Consider the following 23,008-nt stretch of genomic DNA (forward strand, 5'->3'; position numbering starts at 1 on the left):
TATACGCTTCTGTCATTTAGATCAGTGGTCCCCAACCTTTTTTGCACCACGGAGCGGTTTAATGTAGGCATTAATTTCAGGGACCGGCTTCCCACTTGTGAAAAATACAACTCACTATAACGCTGGATGAGTGGGAGCCCTGGGCTTGTTTCTTTGCAGTGAAATGCAGATGCAAATCAGCCTTTGGCTACAATCTGTCACATTTATATTTGATATGTTTAATGTGCATTGCATCATGTCACAAACTTATAACAAATGGCAACTTCCTATGAGGAGTTTTACTGTACATCTATAAACAAGCTCATAGGTGTGTCTAGTGCACAGGTGTCAAACTTAAGGCCAGATCTGGCCCTCCACCTTATTTTATGTGGCCCGCAAAAGCCTGGAAAAGTGTGTCAATAAAATACCTTACTAATGATATTAGGGTTTTTTTTTTTAGTTTAACAGTGGAAAAAAAATAGTGTCCAAAATTGCAACAAATATATTATCTAACTTTGTTGGTCAAAATCCAAATAAATATTTAAATATCTGCTTAACTTATGGTTTCGAAGCAAGTTATCCATCAAATTGTACACTATAAAAATGACTAATAGATTTTACTTTAAAATTTAGGGAGTTTTTTACGGCAAACACGACCAATGTTTGGGTTTTTTTAAATCCACGGTTGATGATTTTATGGTACCACGTTTTATTATGGTAAAAAACTGGCGGCTGAGTTGCCAAAATAATTATGATGTAGTTTCAGTAGAAAACATTAATACGATGTAGTTTTAGTAGAAAACTATTATTATGATGCAGTTTCAGTAGGAAACATTATTATGATGTAGTTTCAGTAGAAAACATGTATTATTATGATGTCGTTTCAGTAGGAAACATTATTATGATGTAGTCTCAGTAGAAAACATGTATTATGTAGTTTCAGTAGGAATCATTATGTAGTTTCAGTAGGAATTATTTAGTATTATGTAGTTTCAGTAGAAAACATGATGTAGTTTCAGTAGGAGACATTATTGTTATGATGTAGTTTCAGTAGAAAACATTATGATGTAGTTTCAATAGGAAACATGTATTATTATTATGATGTAGTTTCAGTAGGAAACATAGTATTATGTAGTTTCAGTAGAAAACATGATGTAGTTTCAGTAGGAAATATTTAGTATGATGTAGTTTCAGTAGAAAACATGATGTAGCTTCAGTAGGAAACATTATTATGATGTAGTTTCAGTAGGAAACATTTAGTATTATGTAGTTTCAGTAGAAAACATGATGTAGTTTCAGTAGGAAACATGATGTAGTTTCAGTAGGAAACATTTAGGATTATGTAGTTTCAGTAGAAAACATGATGTAGTTTCGGTAGGAAACATTTAGTATGATGTAGTTTCAGTAGAAAACATGATGTAGTTTCAGTAGGAAACATGATGTAGTTTCACTAGAAAAAATTATGATGTAGTTTCAGTAGAAAACATGATGTAGCTTCAGTAGGAAACATTATTATGGTGTAGTTTCAGTAGAAAACATGATGTAGTTTCAGTAGGAAACATTTAGTATTATGTAGTTTCAGTAGAAAACATGATGTAGTTTCAGTAGGAAACATGATGTAGTTTCAGTAGGAAACATTTAGGATTATGTAGTTTCAGTAGAAAACATGATGTAGTTTCGGTAGGAAACATTTAGTATGCTGTAGTTTCAGTAGAAAACATGATGTAGTTTCAGTAGGAAACATGATGTAGTTTCAGTAGAAAAAATTATGATGTAGTTTCAGTAGAAAACATTATTATGATGAAGTTTCAGTAGGAAACTATTATTATGATGTAGTTTCAGTAGAAAACATGTATTATTATTATGTAGTTTCAGTAGGAAACATCATTATGATGTAGTGTCAGTAGAAAACATGTATTATGTCGTTTCAGTAGAAAACACGATGTAGTTTCAGTAGGAGACATTATTGTTATGTAGTTTCAGTAGAAAACATGATGTAGTTTCAGTAGGAAACATGTATTATTATTATGATGTCGTTTCAGTAGGAAACATTTAGTATTATGTAGTTTCAGTAGAAAACATGATGTAAGACCATTCAGCACATTTGTGAGCGGGTTCTGCGTAGTAGTGCTGACCCCTCTGGTTGGCGGGTGTAACTGGAGGGAGCGAGTTGCTCTACCAACCGAGAGCAACTTGAGGGTTCCAGGTTCGATCCCCGCTTCCGCCATCCTAGTCACTGCCATTGTGTCCTTGGGCAAGACGCTTTACCCACCTGCTCCTAGTGCCACCCACACTGGTTTAAATGTAACTTAGATATTGGGTTTCCCTATGCAAAAGTGCTTTGAGTCACTAGAGAAAAGAGCTATATAAATATAATTCACTTCACAACCGAGGCTATTGGAGTCCCGGCCTGTTTTAGGGTATCAGCAGTCAGTCTGGTCCCCAATCTCTTCTTAGCTCAGTTACCAGGATCAACTTGTCCTTCTCAATTTGTAATGAATTTTGATAATGATTCATTTAAAATGTCAATTGTGAAAAAGGGGAACGCAAGACCTCTATTATGATTTTGTAGGTCTGTAGTGACACAAAGTTGCCGCCAGGGGGCGCGCCATCGCCTGACCCAACGTTTATTACTGTGATGTCGGCATGTGTCATGTAGCCGGGACAATTTGGGTCACCAACTTGGTGTCTATGGTCCCCTGGTGTTGCTCCAGCATAGGTTACGCGAGGGAAATGCCGCGTCTGGTCCAGAAGCCGGCTATTTTGGCGACTATATTCCGGGGGGAGGCAATTTGCGCCAGTGAGGTTGTCTCCACCTGACCGGAAATGACGTCATATCGCCCTTTAAGGTCATCGACCTTGTGATAAAGTTGGAAAAAGTCGAGGTTGACTGCAAATATGCCCCGTCAAAAAATTGAGCAAACAGCATTAAAGTATTTTTGTCTCGCTGTCACAGCCGAATTAGGTTTTGGCAATAATTGACAAAAAAAAAAAAAAAAGGTAGGGTCAACCCGGAAGCAAGATTTAAAGAGACAGTCGTCTTGCTATGCGACAGACAGATAGATAGATAGATAGTACTTTATTGATTCCTTCAGGAGAGTTCCCTCAGGAAAATTACAATTCCCGCAGCAGTGTACAGAATTGAGATCGAATTTTAAAAAGTAAATAATGGGGGTATAAATGGAAACAAAATAGAAAAATATTACAATAGATTAAAAACAAAAAGCATCAATGAGAATACAAATATAACAGTAAAATAAGAATATAACAAGAGAAACTAGGCATTAGTGACCATGTTATGGAAACGTATTACACTGTTATTGTTTTGCATCCCCCGTCATTCTAATACCCCCCCTCCCTCCCAGAGAGGAGTTGTACAGTCTAATGGCGTGTGGGACAAAGGAGTTTTTTAGTCTATTAGTCCTGCACTTGGGATGAAGCAGTCTAGCGCTGAACAGGCTCCTCTGGCTACTGACAACGGTATGCAGAGGGTGACTGGCATCATCCAGGATGCAGTTTTTCCACAGTCCTCTTCTCTGCCACCGTCACCAGTGAGTCCAGTTTTAGTCCGATCGTAGAACCGGCCCGCCTGATCAGTTTCTCCAGTCTGGAGCTGTCCTTCTTAGGTATACTGGTCTGTAATCGTTCAACTCACTGGGGCAGTTCTTTTTGGGAACTGGAACGATGCACGACGTCTTCCAGAGGGTGGGCACTCTCCCCAGCTGCAGGCTGAGGTTGAAGACCCGCTGGAGTGGTTCACCCAGTTCTGCAGCACAGGTCTTCAGGAGTCGGGGGCACACCTTGTCTGGGCCTGCTGCTTTCCTAGGCTGTAGCTTCCTCAGTTGACCTCTGACCTGGTCTGCAGAGATGACTAATGTCTGCGTAGAGGTGGTGGAGGGGGGCGTTGCCATGGCTGGGGGGGAGGTGCGTTGAGGGGAAAGGGGGTGGCTGCGATGGGGATTGAGGGGTGGAGAGGACACGGGCTGGTTGAACCGGTTGAAGAAGTTATTCATCTCATTGGCCCTCTCTATTGTCCCCCCAACAGCTCTGGTCTTTGCCTTGTGGCCTGTGATGGTTTTCACACCTTCCCAGACCTCCCTCATGTTGTTCTGCTCCAGCTTCTTCCTGTAGCTGTCCTTAGCTTCCCTCACGCGTTGTTTCACCTCCCGCTGTGCTGCTCTCATTGCCTCATCACCCTCTTCAGGACAAACGCAGCTACAACAAGGTGTAAATTGTTTCTCCATTGTCGAAATTATGTAGAAAATAGAAATAATAATCAAAATAAATAAATAACAAAATATACATTTTAAAATGAAAAAATAAATATTATGAAATTTAAAAAAACACCCTTCGTTACAATGTTCCATTTCGGAATCTAAAAGAAGCATAACCAAGTGAAAAGAGAACTGTGTCCCAAAAAAAAGTGTTTTTGGCCAGTTTTTTAAAGGGATTTTTAAGACTCAAATTCAGTTCTCTACAAACCCAAATAAGTAGCACAGTAGTAATAGTAATAGTCAGCCTTGCTGCTCTGCATCTCCAAATAGGTAGTAATAGTATTTGTCCAAATTGATGCCTAAGTAGCACAGTAGTAGTAGTAATAGTCTGGGAGATAAGCACAATGCAACCTGGGTAGCGTGAAAGAAACAAGGTCTGCAGCCAACAATGAACCACCAGGATATGGAGGGGAGTGATGAGGGACCCGAAACAGGTGAGGACGCTAATTGATGGACAGAACGCAGGTGCAGCTAATGCAATGTTTGCTGTAGAGTAAGCTAAAAAATAATGTCAAATCACCTTTTTTCAAACAATTTTATAGGTCATGCATCCACAAGGAAAAAAGATCCCTGTTTTTGAACAACTAGGTGAGGATAGCTTTTTTTAAAACATGGTATTACAACTAATGTTATGTGTACAGGAGGGAAGGAGACGGCACAGACAGGAGGGATGTCGTTTTAGCTCTAGGTTTAATAATATATATACTCAATAAATCAATAAACAATAAATTAAGTGTGTAATCCAAACTGTGTGTGTGGTGTGCGACTATGTGTATAAATTACTGTAGAGTTACCAGAAGTTATGAGCGTGAGGCGGAAGTCCAAAACGGGGAATGCTGGCTTGGAGGTCCGTGATAACAGGAAGGAAGTCGGGGCAATAGCGAGGCGTCAAAGTCTGTGTCCAGGCGGTAGGTCGAGATCCAAAAGGCAGCCAGAAAAGCAGAGGGAACACAGGTAAACGAGACACACATCTCGTGACACAGGAACGGAAGTTTGCTGCTGGAACGACACGATGTTTTTCAATTTACAGTATTATGCTGTAAAAAAAAAGTATATTTTGCAGTACAATTCCGGTGACTATGCTGCCTTTTTTTTTCACCGTAAAATCTATGGTTGCTGTTTTTACCACAGTTTTTTTCACAGTAAAAAACTAGCAGCTGAGATGCCAGAATAATTTAAAAAAAAAGTGGTACTGTATTTCCATTTCCCGTAATATGTTGTAAAAACCACCATGATTTTTACAGTAAAATTCTGGACACTAAGGAGGCAGGTTTTTTTGTACTGTGAAATAACAGATGTACTGTTTTTCCATTTCCCATGGGGGTTAAATCACCAAAATGATTCCCGGGCGCGGCCACCGCTGCTGCTCACTGCTCCCCTCACCTCCCAGGGGATTGATCAAGGGTGATGGGTCAAATGCAGAGAATCACATCACCACACCTAGTGTGTGCGTGTGTGCGTGTGTGTGTGTGTGCGCGCGTGTGCGTGTGCGTGTGTGTGTGTGTGACAATCATTGGTACTTTAACTTTAACTTTAACGTATACCATGAATTAATTAACTTGTACCCCGACTTAAACAAGTTGAAAAACTTATTCGGGTGTTACCATTTAGTGGCCAATGTACTGTACTGTGCAATCTACTAATAAAAGTTTCAATCAATCAATCAAAAAAACTGTAATATTACGAGCTAAGCTGTTTTTACGGTGTATTACTATAAATGGAAAAAATAATACACCGTAAAAACAGCGTAGCTTGTATTATTAAAGTTAAAGTTAGACATTTGTGCCCTAATTATGTTTTGTTTTTTGTTTGTTCTATTATTTGTTTGTTTGTTTTGGGGTTGTTTTTTTTAAAATATTTTGTGTAAACTGTGTTGTATATATTTTCCTAAAAAATTGTATTATTGCGTGTAATATGCCTGTTAGTGATATTGTGTTATTTCTTGAGAGCAATGCCATATTTGTTGTGTGTATTCTGCTTTGTTCAATAAAAGTTTTTTTTTTTTAAAGAAAAGAAAAAAGAGCGTTTATACTTATAGCCCCGCTCGTCCCTGTTGTACCCAACCCGTGATAACTCCCCGCTTCCGAAAGCACTCGGGGTTCCTCGGTGACCAAAACAAGCCCCTGGTTTCTGACCAATCAGCGCTTTGAGCTAGCGGCCTGTAAAACTACGTCATATCTGCGCGACCACAGCCTTTTTGTCACATGTTGTTGTTGTCGTAGTTTCTTCATTTGGCTTTGGAAATATCATCTAATGAAAGGTGGTGTTTGTTTTGGTGGGGCGGCTTGCCATCCAAATCCAACCAGCTGTCTGCGTGAAATAGGGAATGAACAACGAGACAGCATCGGACAGCTGGAAGAGAAACTCCGGGTGCTCCAGGTAGGTTAGAGCTGCCTTCAGGACATAAATATGAATATGGGATTAACTACTGTCCTGAATGTGGGCATTTGGTAAATTATTAAGGTAGGTAGGTCTTTATTGTCATTGCATAAGTACAACAAAACTTTGTTTTCAGCACAAACCCGTTCGAGATGAGACAAACAAACAATGTACGGGTTACAGAACAGGAACGCTGATGGGCGCCCCGTAAAAGATGGGAAAAAATGCAATCTAGACTGGGCTCCTAAGGGGGCCCAGTCTGGAGTGGGGAAAAAAACAACCTCCATAGCAAAGCACATATACATATTACAACATACATCTCCAGACTTGCAACAGAGGGGAGGGAGTGGGGGCTACGGCGGCAGGCTGCAGCGCTTCAGGCACTGCCCATCCGTCCATCACCCCTAAGGGATTCGCGTCAAGAGGCGTTGGATGGGGGGGTTGGGGTAGGTGTGTGTGTGGCGTATATTTTTGTGGATGCATGTGTGTGTGTAAGCCTGCCATGGTCTCTATTCCGCAGCCTTGATGTCGTGCAGTCGCTAGTCCAAAGTCAACAACAACCATACTTGCCCACCTTGAGACCTCCAATATCGGGAGGTGGGGGGGGGGCTTGGTTGGGGCGGGGGGCGTGGTTATTTACAGCTAGAATTCACCAACTCGAGTATTTCATATATATATATATATATATGTATGAAATACTTGACTTTCAGTGAATTATAGCTATATATATTTTTATTTTATTTTATTTTATTTACATAGAAAAAGAAAAAAAATACTTGAATTTCAGTGTTCCAGTGGCTATCCATTAGATGGCAGTATTGTCCTGTTTAACTTCTCCATTCATGATGAGTATATCATTTCGGCCGCCATGTCTGTAATTTCCTCGTTCTTCTGCTTCGTCTCCTTGTTGTGTGCGCAGTTGTGCACTCTATAAAAGCCCTAGATGTTATGACGTCTTTGGGCATGCAAGCTGTTTATTTTGTGGGAAAGCGAACGTGAGAACAGGCTGTCCCCACTCAGTCTCAGGTCCGCATTGAGCTGGAGGGGGCGTGGCCTCCAGCTCCGGCTGAATACCGGGAGTTTGTCGGGAGAAAATCTCTGCCGGGAGGTTGACGGGAGAGGCGCTGAATATCGGGATTCTCCCGCTAAAAACGGGAGGGTTGGCAAGTATGACAACAACAGGTGTGTGTCCATGAGTGACAAGAAGGGAGTTTGTCGGGTCTTCGCCGCACTGTCCTTCGGGAGAGTCTGGAAGCCAGGGAAACAATCCAAGTTAGAATGTTTTGTATGTGAGTGAAAATAAAATTTGCTTTTCACTCTAAATTGTCTATGAAAGGTCCTCAAAATCCATCCTGCGGGGCAGACAGTCCGATGTTATCTAAATCACAAGAGTGTCCACAGTTCTTCCCGCATCCTCCAATCATTTGTGGCAGCTTTGGGGTCCTTTGAAGACTGCCAGCAACTTCCAATTTGTGGACAAACCAGAGCAACGCTTACTCCAATCAGCAGATGTCCTGTTGTCATAATTCCCAATAGGTAGATATCTTCACGTCCTCGACTGGAAGGGTCGCCAGGCACGCGGCACTCCTTCTCCTCCCAAGAGTCCGTCGTGTGTCCAGCACCAATCGCTCCGCCACGACAAGCAGGTTCCCCCAAAACCAAGATCTTGTCAATTTCGTTGAGGCAAGTTAAATAGTTCCAATGTTTAGATTTGGAGAGCAGTGCAAAAAGAGGCAACAAAAAAGTTAAGACAAGACAAAGAAGCTAGCAGGAGAGGGAAGGGGAGCGTCCGCCTTCGATGAGTGCCAGTGAGAAAAATTAGCAAATTGGTAATGCTGCTATTGAGCATACAGTATGCATCATCAATATAATAATAATATAATTTGATTGCTATTCTTTATAAGTAAAGTTGATATGGTTAAATTGGTTCTGTTGTGTACACCTGTACTGATTCTGACAGTAAAGTTTGTGTTACCCGAGAGAGGCCATTTTTTAAATAAATCAATCAAAGTTTATTTATATAGCCCTAAATCACGAGTGTCTCAAAGGGCTGCGCAAGCCATGACATCCTCGGGTCAGATCCCCCATCAGGGCAAGAAAAAAACTCAACCCAATGGATACAATGACAAACCTTGGAGGGGACCGTAGATGTGGGGACACCCCAACCCCCCACCACCCCCCGCCCACCTGGTAACTTCTCAATGCAGGAGAGGGGGACAGAGCAGAAAAGAGACGGCAGATCAACTGGTCTAAAAGGGGGGTCTATTTAAAGGCTAGCGTATACAAATGAGTTTTAAGATGTGACTTGAATGCTTCTACTAACGGGTAAAATAAAACACATTTTTGGGTGTAATAGTAGATCATAAAATGAACAGAAAACCTAATTTAAAAATATACAACATAAAAAATCAAGAAACGCGTCAATAATGAAAAAAACAAAATATGTTCTGGACAAAATATACTAATACTGTATTGGATAATTGTGTCTAAAGACCACGGGTGAAAATAGAGGAGAGTTGCTAGGCCTTGAATCCAATGTCCGCCCCTAAGGGGCTGTTTTGCATGAATCAGCACATGTAAAATGTCAATTAATGAATGAGAGGGTACTTCATATGAAATTTTACCGCAAATGTAGTCCTCGCCCCTTGGGGCAAAAATTGCTTTTTTTCTCCAAATATTCTCAAGGGTCTCCTGTGTTAGAGCTGAGCTGGTCATTTATCACACAGGGATTGAATCTCAGTCAGGTTTGTGCCAAGAACATGTACAAATCTATCTTTTCATTATGATACATTTGTTATTTTGAACAATTGAACAATTTTCTTTCCCAGGCATAAATTATTTTCAGTACAAAACATCAAATTCAGTCGCTGTTTTTTTTTCCCCTCAAACTAAGCCACCATGGACACCAACTGATCCAGTTGGTCCGGGGCGGCGTGGCGAAGTTGGTAGAGTGGCCGTGCCAGCAATCGGAGGGTTGCTGGTTACTGGGGTTCAATCCCCACCTTCTACCATCCTAGTCACGTCCGTTGTGTCCTTGGGCAAGACACTTCACCCTTGCTCCTGATGGCTGCTGGTTAGCGCCTTGCATGGCAGCTCCCGCCATCAGTGTGTGAATGTGTGTGTGAATGGGTGAATGTGGAAATAGTGTCAAAGCGCTTTGAGTACCTTGAAGGTAGAAAAGCGCTATACAAGTATAACCCATTTATCATTTAATTATCCACAGATGAGTGGTCCACCCCAGGTCCAAACATTGAACAGCTAGCGCGTCATCTGTGGTCACCTAATAACCTCTCCACGCAGGAGAGGGGGGCAGAGCAGAAAAGAGACGGCAGATCAACTGGTCTAAAAGGGGGGTCTATTTAAAGGCTAGTGTATACAAATGAGTTTTAAGATGGGACTTAAATGCTTCTACTGAGGTAGCATCTCTAACTGTTACCGGGAGGGCATTCCATAGTACTGGAGCCCCAATAGAAAACGCTCTATAGCCCGCAGACTTTTTTTGGGCTCTGGGAATCACTAATAAGCCGGAGTTCTTTGAAGGCAGATTTCTTGCCGGGACATATGGTACAATACAATCAGCAAGATAGGATGGAGTTAGACCGTGTAGTATTTTATACGTAAGTAGTAAAACCTTAGTCACATCTTAAGTACACAGGAAGCCAGTGCAGGTGAGCCAGTATAGGTGTGTGTATATATATATATATATATATATATATATATATATATATATATATATATATATATATATATATATATATATATATATATATATATATATATATATATATATATATATAGGTATATATGTATATAAAGGTAAGTACACAGGAAGCCAGTGCAGGTGAGCCAGTATAGGTGTGTGTATATATATATATATATATGTATATAAAGGTATATACAGTATAGGCGTAATATGATCAAACTTTCTTGTTCTTGTCAAAAGTCTAGCAGCCGCATTTTGTACCAACTGTAATCTTTTAATGCTAGACATAGGGAGGCCCAAAAATAATACGTTACAGTAATCGAAACGAGATTTGGACTTGGATTTGCTTCAATGCTATGACTTTGACATTAAATGCACTTATTGTCTTGTTTCAGTATTGAGCAAATGCTGGCTGTGAATCCCGGAAAGACGCCAATTAGTCTGCTGCAGGAGTATGGAACGCGGATAGGCAAGACCCCAGTGTATGACCTGCTGAAGGCTGAGGGACAGGCCCACCAGCCCAACTTTACGTTCCGCGTTTCCGTGGGAGAGATCAACTGCACCGGCCAAGGGCCCAGCAAGAAGGCGGCGAAGCACAAAGCAGCCGAGGCTGCTCTGAAGATGCTCAAGGGAGGCCTCGCAGGCCCCGCCGCTATTGGTGTCGAAGGAGACGTGTTTATCGGGGTTTCCGTGCCTGCTGATGGAGAGAGGTCAGTGCAAATGCTTTTAGATCTTGTTTTGTACAACATTAAGACATGGATCTGACATGGATGTCTTGTATGCAGCTCCCAATCGGAGATGAAGACTTTAGTGACTTCTCAACAGTCTGAATGTAATCCTGTTGGAGCACTACAGGTCTTTGCATCAAATGTTCTCATTTATAAAGGTAGTGTGACCCTAACATGTTTTAAATATTTCCCTGACTGTTAGGAATTGGTTGTGCAGAAAGGATGGCGTCTGCCAGAGTACACGGTGACACAGGAGTCTGGTCCGGCACACCGCAAAGAATTCACCATGACCTGCAGAGTGGAGAGATTCATGGAAATTGGTAGGATGCGTCCTCTCTTTTCTTAATTAACGCTGTTTGTTTCAAAATAGCCATGCTATTTAGGGGCCGGCTGTTATAAACTCCCTTTGTCAGTGATTAAGATAGAAGATAAAGATCCCTATTTAATGTTTTTAATTGTTGAATATACAAACCCCGTTTCCGTATGAGTTGGGAAATTGTGTTAGATGTAAATATAAACGGAATACAATGATTTGCAAATCCTTTTCAACCCATATTCAGTTGAATGCACTACAATGACAAGATATTTGATGTTCAAACTCATAAACTTTATTTTTTTTTGCAAATAATAATTATCTTAGAATTTCATGACTGCAACACGTGCCAAAGTAGTTGGGAAAGGGCATGTTCACCACTGTGTTACATGGCCTTTCCTTTTAACAACACTCAGTAAACGTTTGGGAACTGAGGAGACACATTTTTTAAGCTTCTCAGGTGGAATTCTTTTTCCATTCTTGCTTGATGTACAGCTTAAGTTGTTCAACAGTCCGGGGTCTCCGTTGTGGTATTTTAGGCTTCATAATGCGCCACACATTTTCAATGGGAGACAGGTCTGGACTACAGGCAGGCCAGTCTAGTACCTGCACCGTTGATGTAACACGTGGCTTGGCATTGTCTTGCTGAAATAAGCAGGGGCGTCCATGGTAACGTTGCTTGGATGGCAACATATGTTGCTCCAAAACCTGTATGTACATTTCAGCATTAATGGCGCCTTCACAGATGTGTAAGTTACCCATGTCTTGGGCACTAATACACCCCCATACCATCACAGATGCTATGTTTTTTAACTTTGCGCCTATAACAATCCGGATGGTTATTTTCCTCTTTAGTCCGGAGGACACAACGTCCACAGTTTCCAAAAACAATTTTAAATGAGGACTCGTCAGACCACAGAACACTTTTCCACTTTGTATCAGTGCTTCTTAGATGAACTCAGGCCCAGCGAAGCCGACGGCGTTTCTGGATGTTGTTGATAAACGGTTTTCGCCTTGCATAGGAGAGTTTTAACTTGCACTTACAGATTTAGCGACCAACTGTAGTTACTGACAGTGGGTTTCCGAAGTGTTCCTGAGCCCATGTGGTGATATCCTTTACACACTGATGTCGCTTGTTGATGCAGTACAGCCTGAGGGATGGAAGGTCACGGGCTTAGCTGCTTACGTGCAGTGATTTCTCCAGATTCTCTGAAACCTTTGATGATATTACGGACCGTAGATGGTGAAATCTCAAAATTCCTTGCAATAGCTGGTTGAGAAAGGTTTTTCTTAAACTGTTCAACAATTTGCTCACGCATTGTTGACAAAGTGGTGACTCTCGCCCCATCCTTGTTTGTGAATGACTGAGCATTTCATGGAATCTACTTTTATACCCAATCATGGCACCCACCTGTTCCCAATTTGCCTGTTCACCTGTGGGATGTTCCAAATAAGTGTTTGATGAGCATTCCTCAACTTTATCAGTATTTATTGCTATCTTTCCCAACTTCTTTGTCTGGCATCAAATTCTAAAGTTAATGATTATTTGCACAAAACATTTTTTTTTATCAGTTTGAACATCAAATATGTTGTCTTTAAAGCATATTCAACTGAATATGGGTTGAAAATTATTTGCAAATCATTGTATTCCGTTTATATTTACATCTAACACAATTTCCCAACTCATACGGAAACGGGGTTTGTAATTGACTATATTATTGTTAACTGATTAAAGGACTGTTGTGGGAATTTGTTTGTTTCAAAATAGCCATGCTATTTAGGGGGCGGCTGTTATAAATTCCCTTTGTCAGTGATTAAGATGGAAGATAAAGATTCCCTATTTAATATGTTAATTGTTGAATATAATTTACTATATTAATGTTGACGTAAACAAGCTAATAATTTAGTCATGCACCTTTAAGTTGAGTCTGTTTGAGTCAGGCAGTTTACCTGGCAGCTATGTTTACTTTCTTTCCTTGAGTTAGTGTGTTGAACAATGTGTATGTGAGGGTGTACTTAGCTGCTGCTGCAAAAAAGTTACACATAAAGAAGAAGTTGAAACGTAAAAACGGTGTCCTTATTCCCACCGTGAAGAGTCCCAGCACAACAACAACATCAGTTTATCTTCATGGTTCTTTAATAACAGTATTAGTATATGGTCAATACTACAGTGTTGTTTTTGTTACTGTTTGCAAACTCAGGAAATAAAATCTGATGGTTTTTGTTCCTGTTTTGTAAATTTTGCACGATTGACTGTTATAAATTTTGTATGTAATTAAAGGCACAAGGACATACTTTAAATATTAATTGATATTGTTAAACCACCATCCTGTGTTGTGATCAATTAAAGATCCTGAACATTTTAAATATGAAAATTGGTATGAATGATACTGCTCCTGTAACTACTTTGATATTGGCTCCATACCTAAATGTGTAGTATCACGCAATACTCCAAACAATAGAAGAATAAGTGCTTATTACATTTTAACAGAAGTGTAGATAGAAACATATTGCAACAGAAAGTAACCAGGTATTAATATTTTTGAGAAAAATGATATGTTTGGAAATACTGCAATATGTTACTGCATACACCAGCAGTTAAATTAGGAGCCTCTTAACTCGTTTTGAAATGGTTGTAGTATCATTAAGTTAAAGTTAAAGTACTAATGATTGTCACACACACACTAGGTGTGGTGAAAATTGTCCTCTGCATTTGACCCATCCCCTTGTTCACCCCCTTGGAGGTGAGGGTAGCATTGGGCAGCAGCGGTGGCCGCGCCCGGGAATCATTTTTGGTGATTTAACCCTCAATTCCAACCCTTGATGCTGAGTGCCAAGCAGGGAGGTAATGGTCCCATTTTTATAGTCTTTAGTATGACTCGGCCGGGGTTTGAACTCACAACCTACCCATCTCAGGGCGGACACTCTAACCACTAGGCCACTGAGTAGGTCAATTAATATCAATATAAATAATTAATATCAGGAATGTGATTTTTCTGTAAATACGTCTTTTTTATCTCTGTAAAAATATGAAAAAATATTTTCCGTTTTTCCGACCTACAATGTGTGTTCAAATCTTGATCCGTCTCTTTGCCATACCTGCCAACAACTACGGTTTTCCCTTAATGAGTAAGGTTTTTGATAATCCAGTGGTAAAAACTACGGTTTCCCATTAAAAATGATTAACTTAAAAATAGAAGCTACGTAGCGAAGCAACTCCACGGGCAGGGGACAAAATACACGGGAAACCTCAATGATGATTGGTTGGTTTACGTATAAGAACATCCATGATTGGTTGGTTGTTTACTATGATGAGTCACCATTGGTTAAGATTAGGGCAAAACATTAGGGACAGGCCAATTAGAGGCCAAGATAGGGCGGGTCATGGAACCAGGTAGGGAAATCACAACAGACATCCCAAATGACGAGGAGAGAGTCGGAGAAGAGAAGAGGGAATATTCAAGCGGGCGATTTATGTATTAAAAAAACAAGTGTAAGATGGCAGAGGAATTCTCTTCTTTAGATTTTTCTTTAAGCGATGTAGGAAACCCACAATTTGTCTACTCGGCCAAATTTGGACAAATGTATGCATCTGGATAAAACAATGCCCAAAGCATTAATTTGAGTTGTTTACCTTGTAAGCCCAAATCAAAACTGCTCTCCACATGGAAGACGTGGAATACACATTTAAGAACACACATTATTGTGATGACTTTTGCTACAGTATAGCCTGTCTAAATGCTACATTGCATTTTCATTGGTGTTTTACAACAAGACAGGAGCTGACCCCCGGCTTATTTTCAGTCTTTTTCATTAGGTTCAAATCACATGCCTGTTAATATGCCAAATAATTAATTGTGATATATATATATATATATATATATATATATATATATATACATATATATATATATATATATATATATTGTTATTTTCTGAGGCTGCAATATATACCGCGATATAGATTTTCCAATGTAGCACACAAGTCAAAGTGTCTGCAAAACATGACTGACAAGTTGTTGTGCTGCATCAGGAAGCGGTACGTCCAAGAAGCTGGCCAAGAGGAACGCAGCGGCCAAAATGTTGGCGCGGATACACGACGTTCCGGTCGACCTGAGGACCAGCAACGATGCCGACCCGGAAGAGGATACGTTTAATATGGTACGAGAGAGATTGGCGGACATCTTTTTCCAGTTAATTTCCCAAGATGGCCGAATAACGGCTGTCTGCTCTCTGACGCCGACAGAACATGGGGAGCAGAGCGGAGTCGTGCAAGAGCAAAGGCTACAGCTGCACGTGGGACTCCCTGAGAAACTCCGCCGGAGAGAAGATCCTGCATCTCCGCAGTCACCCTCTGGGCATACCCTCTGACTCCAACTTCTGCTCGCTGCTCAATGACCTGTCCACAGAGCAGTGCTTTGACATCAGCTACCTGGATCTCGGTGGGTTATCGCTCCTTCTGCCATTTTTATATGAATAGTTTTATCTTGTGACTTGTTGCAACTGCAAGTCATTCCGTTTATTCATTTTGTGCAAAGTGGCAGTTACAGTGGAACCTCAATTTGACAAACTTAATAGTTTTTGGAACATGGTTCGTAAATTGAAAAGTTCGTATAGAGAAGCAAATCCCTGCATGGAAAAACAATGTAAATATGAATAATGAGTTCCAGCCAAAAGTCCATATTTTGGTGAAAGCTTGTACACTTTAACACAATATAAAGTGATATACACTACTGTAAATCCAACAAACATAACAAAGGAGTGATGGATCAACTTTCTTTTTATTAACAAGCCTGAACTTTTGCTGTATGCCCTGCTCTGCCAAAACGCACACACAAATAAGAGTCACATTGGTGCCCTCACAGATGATCAGAAATCCCCAAAATCCTTACCCTTAACAACCATATTGCTACAATAATGAACATTTAATAAAGGAAAATCCGCCCACGTTACCATCGGCAGGAGAGCTGAAGAGAAAGCAGCAGACAGAGGGAGAAGGGAGGGTTGGGTGAGGCGTGTGGCTTGAAAGACAGGCAGTGTACACTATATTGCCAAAAGTCTTTGGCCACCCATCCAAATGATGAGAATCAGGTGTCCTAGTCAGGTGTATACAATCAAGCACTTAGGCATGGAGACTGTTTTTACAACAATTTGTGAAAGAATGAATTTCCTCACTCCTAAATATTCCAAAGTCAAGTGTCGGCTTTATTATAAGAAAATGGAAGAGTTGGGAACAACAGCAACTCAGCCACCAAGTGGTAGGCCACGTAAACTGACAGAGAGGGGTCAGCGGATGCTGAAGCGCATAGTGCAAAGACTTTCTGCACAGTCAATTGCTACAGAGCTCCAAACTTCATGTGACCTTCCAATTAGCCCACGTACAGTACGCAGAGAGCTTCATGGAATGGGTTTCCATAGCCGAGCAGCTGCATCTAAGCCATACATCACCAAGTCCAATGCAAAGCGTTGGTTGCGGTGAGTGAAAGCACGTCTCCACTGGACTCTAGAGCAGTGGAGACGCCTTCTCTGGAGTGATGAATCACACTTTTCCATCTGGCAATCTGATTGACGAGTTTGCGTTTGGAGGTTGCCAGGAGAACGCTACATTTCGGACTGCATTGTGCCGAGTGTGAAATTTGGTGGAAGAGGAATTATGGTGTGGGGTTGTTTTTCAGGAGTTGGGCTTGGCCCCTTAGTTCCAGTGAAAGGAACTTTGAATGCTCCAGGATACCAAAACATTTTGGACAATTCCATGCTCCCAACCTTGTGGGAACAGTTTGGAGCGGGCCCCTTCCTCTTCCAACATGACTGTTCACCAGTGCACAAAGCAAGGTCCATAAAGACATGGATGACAGAGTCTGGTGTGGATGAACTTGACTGGCCTGCACAGAGTCCTGACCTGAACCTGATAGAACATCTTTGGGATGAATTAGAACGGAGACTGAGAGCCAGGCCTTCACCAACATCAGTGTGTGACCTCACCAATGCGCTTTTGGAAGAATGGTGGAAAATCCCTATAAACACACTCCGCAACATTGTGGACAGCCTTCCCAGAAGAGTTGAAGCTGTAATAGCTGCAAAAGGTGGACCGACATCATATTGAACCCTATTGGTTAGGAATGGGAAGTTCATATGTGAGTCAAGGCAGGTGGTCAAATACTTTTGGCAATATAGTGTATTTTCCTCCACTGTGAAATAAGTCTCTTTACAATTAAAAGTAGCTGTGGTACAAAGCTTGCTTCATCCGTTTTTTCCATTTTTGTGAGCGTCATTAATCTACTCTTCGAAAAACTTTTTTTTTAAACTCCAAAGCGATTCCCTCCTTCTCTCTACGCTGGTCTGTTAAGTTTTTGGGATTTACATTGAGTTAGCAAAACTTGGCAAAAAAAACACAGAACATGCACGCACGCTATAGCGCTGAGAAGTGACAATAGTGTACTGGGCAGCAAGTTACGTGGAAGGCTACGCCTCCACAACAATGCTGCACCCTGCTTTTTGCTTGCAGACATGGCACAAAATAAATGAATGAGTGAATGAAGCGTTTGTACACAGAGACATGGTTCGCACACAGAGGTACATTTGGTTCCATCTAAAAGTTGGTACATCGAAAAGTTTGCAAATAGAGGGGGATGTAAATTGAGGTTCACACTGTACCATTGAAAGGGAGCAATGACGGTTATAAATCTACACTCAACACACTTCCTTGTGGTCTAGGTAATATTTATTGGATATGATTTGCTGTGAATTTTACTCCACAGTCACACTTATAACCTGCTTTCTGCATACAATATGTGTGCTAGTTGTTCACATGTTAGAGGTATTTCCTTTAGATTGCAGGTACAAAAGTGGAGGAATGATGTGAAATAAAATATTATTTTAATCTTGGTGCAATCCCGCCGGTAAACAAACATGAAGGCGGCTGAAAATATATTTTTTGTTTTAATTATATTTGACGTGTAAAGTCATTGCAAATGCAATGTGTGACCCATTTGCTTTTCACAAAAAAGGTTGTACTAAAATCTGAGACATACTTCTTGAAAAAAGAATAATAGAACAATTTAGCTCTTTTTGGCAGGTTATTTTGTGTAGTGTAATTAATATTGTTCACATATTGGTTATATTTACATGTATGCAATACAAAAAATATCTACTTTAATTAAGAAATTATCATTTTAAATATAATTATGATCAAGACAGATTAAATATTTGAAATAAAGGTACAAAATATATATTTCTTCTGTTTTGCTAACAGATTTTAGTTACAAAAATTATAAATAATTTTTGCAACAACCTATAAAGCAGTGGTTCTTAACCTTGTTGGAGGTACCAAACCCCACCAGTTTCATATGCGCATTCACCGAACCCTTCTTTAGTGTAAATAAAATGTTTTTGTTTTTTTTATAATTCAAGACAAAGTTATGTTTTTTTTACTTGTGCACAAAATGAACCGTGCATGAACATCACCTTGTTCAAAGAACACACACACACAACAAATTACACACCTGCAAATCAGATGGAAAATTAGAGGGAACTTTGTTTGGGGGTATCCATAATACGCCGATAGGGAGAAGTTTTTATTTACACGATGAGTCGGGTGTGTCTAGGGCTCCACCGAACCCCTGAGGCCGACTCACCGAACCCCTTGGGTTCGATCGAACCCAGGTTAAGAACCACTGCTCTAAAGGCCTTAGTGGCCACATGCGTGGACAGCACCTTTTAGCTCTTATTTCCAAAATTGTGTACACTACTGAATTGGAGTCTTATGCCGACATATGGACACTTATACTGCTATCTGGTGGTGTCAGAAGAGTATAACATACAATGGAATTTGGAAAAAAAAGTGTAAAAATAAAAATTTGCATGTCACTACACATGAAGTACACGTTTGTTACTTATGGACTAAGTACATCATATTAAAAGATTATTTTTAGTTTGTATTCTAATTAGGGTCCAATAAGCCCAAATAGCAAAGATAAATTTTAAAAAAAGCATGTAAACAAACAGCTTGGGCCTTAAGAGGTTAATGAAAAACTAAATAATGTAAATTTTTCTTTGTTAAATGTTTTTAATTCAAACAAATCCAATTATTATTAAATATATTTTTTCTAACAATATATTTTTATAAAGTATACCTAACTAACCATGACCTCAAAATCCTCTTCTGACATAAATATTAAGGGATTAATGTAATTGTAATAAAGTCAGACATGACGTAATTGTGTTGATGAGCATATTTGTTGTTTGCAGAGGAGCCCAGTCTGAGCGGGCTGCGCCAGTGTTTGGTAGAACTGTCGACGCAGCCAATAACAGTGTGCCACGGCTTCGCCCCCAGCCTGGAAGCTGCTCGGGGCAACGCGGCCCACAATGCACTGCAGTACCTCAAAATCATGGCTGGCGGGAAGTGAGCGGGCCGATTGTGTCTTGTTCCGGCAGGCATGTAAGTACATTTGATCATCTGACATACCTCAATTGTCTTTCATATATGAAGACCTCCTTGAATTAACGTCTTAGTGACATTGGCAAGAAGGAGCTGGTGCTAAATGCTCATCTTATTATCATAATTTTATTTTTCAGTTGTCATCATCACAAAATGACTACTGAATAAACATGAACTCTTTTTTAAGACTGCCCATTTTTACTAAACAAACTGCCTTTGTGATGCTCATTCTGTTGGACTTTGCTAAGTCAGCATGTTTGAAGTGTTGGAAATGAATAATTTTTTTAATGAAATGTTGCTTTTGAGTACATTAACCCGAATACAGAACATTGTTTTACAAACAGACATTAGAGTGACTTACCTCAAGGTTTTAATGTTGTTTTTTTCCTTTTAATTTCCTATTTTTAATGCACTCTCCGGTTGCCATTTTTGTTCAGCAACTGTACTTAATTGTCTTTAACATATTTTAAAGATTTGGCTATTAATGTGGTTGTAACTTCTAAAGTATTTTGTGCAGCATGCAGTGTTGCATCCACATAGAACCTTAGCAAAAAAAGTGAATCAAAGCAGTGCTGTACATTATTATTTGAAGAAATAAACCATTTTTACACACACTTTGATGGCGTTTTGACATGCATGCACTAACCAACGACACAGAAGGGCTTTTGCTTCGAAATAATAATAATAACACAGTAAAGTTTGTCAATGTTGACTAATTTTCACCTTTATGTGTGCTGCGCTTCAGGAAGAAAGCAGGAAAGCGGGTGAAGTAAAAACTCTTGAGTTAGGGAAATTCAGGGTTTTCTGTTACAAAAAGGCATGTCAAACTCAGAGTAAGTTACCGTGGTTACTTACTCTGTAAACCTAACCTGCTTGCTGTCAGGTTTTCTTGAACAAACTTGAGTTTTTTTGTTTCCTCCCTCCTGATAAACAGGAAGTAAGATGTGAGACATGACTTTGTAACCAGTAGAGATTAAATAAATTCATGAGGATTAATGTTGAGAAGATATTGGGGGCATGTTTAGTTAAATATCCTATTGTATAAACATATCTTGTTAGTCAATTTAGATCATCCTTGATTTTAGTGAGATATTTTATATTAATTAGATTTGCTTTGATTAAAAAATAATCATTTAACAACAATAAACATACAGCATTTTCTGTCTGGCTCTTAACGAAGGCGGACGCTTTCCATTACCTCTCCCTTATCTCTCCTGGTTCACTTATTTGTCTTGTCTTTACTATCCTGGAGCCTCCAATTGCAAAGCTCTCCAAAATCTAAACAATGGAATTGATCAACTGACCTCAACGAAATTGACAATATCGTCTTGACAAGAAGCTTGGGTGTTAGTTGCTGGACAGAATGTTTGTTGCTGGATACACGGTGGATTCTTGGGAGAAGAGGATGGTCATGTGGCTGGTGATTCTTACAGTCGAGACGTCTACCTATTTGGAACTATGATAACAGGACATCTGCTGATTGGAGTAAGTGTTGCCCTGGTGTACTGACAAATTGGAAGATGCTGCCAGCAGTTCAAGGTACTCTAAAGCTGCCACAAATATTTGAAAAATGGGCAGAGCTGTGGGCACTTAGACTTTTGGACTAAATTGCAAACTGGATAACATCTTGGAGAAGCTTTCCACTCTACCAGGTGAAATTCTGATCTATTTGAGAGCCAGAACTGGTAACTAGAGCAGACAAACCTTTGGATTGTGTTAGCTCGTCCTAACCAAAACAGTCCTTATCTACAATTCAGCTCACCCTGCATTGGCGTTATATGTGCAGAAAAAAAGTTTAATTAATTAAAATGTATGATTATTTAACATCAATTTTACATTTTATTAAAGATTAATTTTGGCAAAGATGGCGATGAGTGGAGAGGGGATGAGCGCCAAGCGGATGCTGCCGTACTACTTTTAGTTCTTTATTGAACTCACAAGTGTTTGGCACTTCTGGCACTTGCAACTTTCGTTGGCCCCCATGGTGGATTATTATTCAGTCGTACTCAATAAAAAAAGCAATAACATTTTTTGTGTGGGCACTGGATTCCGCGGAATGATAAGCAGGCAAACGGAGTAGTTTGTTCGGCGCAGTCTTTGGCCGTATGATACCAGACTATGTACAAAAACACTTGGTGAACATTTTTAGTGAATGCAAAGTCCTACACCAAGTGTGGTGTACAAAAATGGAGGTTCTATTGTATAGTTCAGTGTTTTTCAACCTTTTTTGAGCCAAGGCACATTTTTTTCATTGGAAAAATCCAGGGGCAGCAGAACATTTTTAAAATGAAACTCAATAGGCTATATTGCCAATATAAAGACGTTCTGATCAAATACCTGACGCAATTATTGGATACGACTTCAAACCATAACCATCTATGCATCAATAATTCTCTTGTCTCCAAGTCAAACTTGCCAACCTTGAGACCTCCGATTCCGGGAGGTGGGGGGTGGGTGGGGCGTGGTTGGCAGTTTTGTAGCTTCTGTAACGAGCTAAACTGTTTTCAGATGTGTGAACATGATTGCACAAAGGTTTTCTAATCATCAATTAGCCTTCTGAGCCAATGAGCAAACACATTGTACCATTAGAACACTGGAGTGATAGTTGCTGGAAATGGGCCTCTATACACCTATGTAGATATTGCACCAAAAACCAGACATTTGCAGCTAGAATAGTCATTTACCACATTAGCAATGTATAGAGTGTATTTCTTTAAAGTTAAGACTAGTTTAAAGTTATCTTCATTGAAAAGTACAGTGCTTTTCCTTCAAAAATAAGGACATTTCAATGTGACCCCAAACTTTTGAACGGTAGTGTATGTATATATATATAATTTATTTTATTATACATATAAATCAAATAAATACTTGAATTTCAGTGTTCCGGAGGCTATCAAGTAGATGGCAGTATTGTCCTGTTTAAGAGTGTCACCACATTGCTGTTTACGGCAGACGAACTACTTTACGGTAGACGAAAACGTGACTGCTGTTGTTGTGTGTTGTTACCGCGCTGGGAGGACGTTAATGAAACTGCCTAACAATAAACCCACATAAGAAACCAAGAACTCGCCCTCGATCATTCTACAGTTATAACGTGATTGGGCAGGCATGCTGTTTATATCGTGGGAAAGCGGACGTGAAAACAGACTGTCGTCGCTGTCCCCAATCAGGTCCGCATGGAGCTGGAGGGGGCGT

General features: G+C 40.1%; 1 protein-coding gene across 1 annotated transcript; it reads left to right on the forward strand.

The window, feature by feature from the left end:
* Positions 1-6,377: 6,377 nt before the first annotated feature.
* On the forward strand, positions 6,378-20,422 carry tarbp2 (TAR (HIV) RNA binding protein 2). Its single transcript, XM_062037678.1, has 7 exons — positions 6,378-6,632; positions 10,731-11,045; positions 11,121-11,190; positions 11,266-11,383; positions 15,410-15,537; positions 15,623-15,818; positions 19,624-20,422. Exons 1-7 carry the CDS (start codon positions 6,580-6,582, stop codon positions 19,779-19,781), a joined length of 1,038 nt encoding a protein of 345 aa, XP_061893662.1. The 5' UTR covers positions 6,378-6,579; the 3' UTR covers positions 19,782-20,422.
* Positions 20,423-23,008: the final 2,586 nt, after the last annotated feature.

The sequence above is a fragment of the Entelurus aequoreus genome, linkage group LG26 (assembly GCF_033978785.1).
Source record: "Entelurus aequoreus isolate RoL-2023_Sb linkage group LG26, RoL_Eaeq_v1.1, whole genome shotgun sequence".
Taxonomy (NCBI): Eukaryota; Metazoa; Chordata; class Actinopteri; order Syngnathiformes; family Syngnathidae; genus Entelurus; species Entelurus aequoreus.

Excerpts from the sequence above, each read along its gene's own strand:
- tarbp2 (XM_062037678.1), top strand. The coding sequence starts at position 6,580 with ATGAACAACGAGACAGCATCGGACAGCTGGAAGAGAAACTCCGGGTGC. Across the intron at positions 11,191-11,265 it reads ATCCTGTTGGAGCACTACAG|GAATTGGTTGTGCAGAAAGG; the intron begins GTCTTTGCATCA and ends CCTGACTGTTAG. Across the intron at positions 11,384-15,409 it reads GGAGAGATTCATGGAAATTG|GAAGCGGTACGTCCAAGAAG; the intron begins GTAGGATGCGTC and ends GTGCTGCATCAG.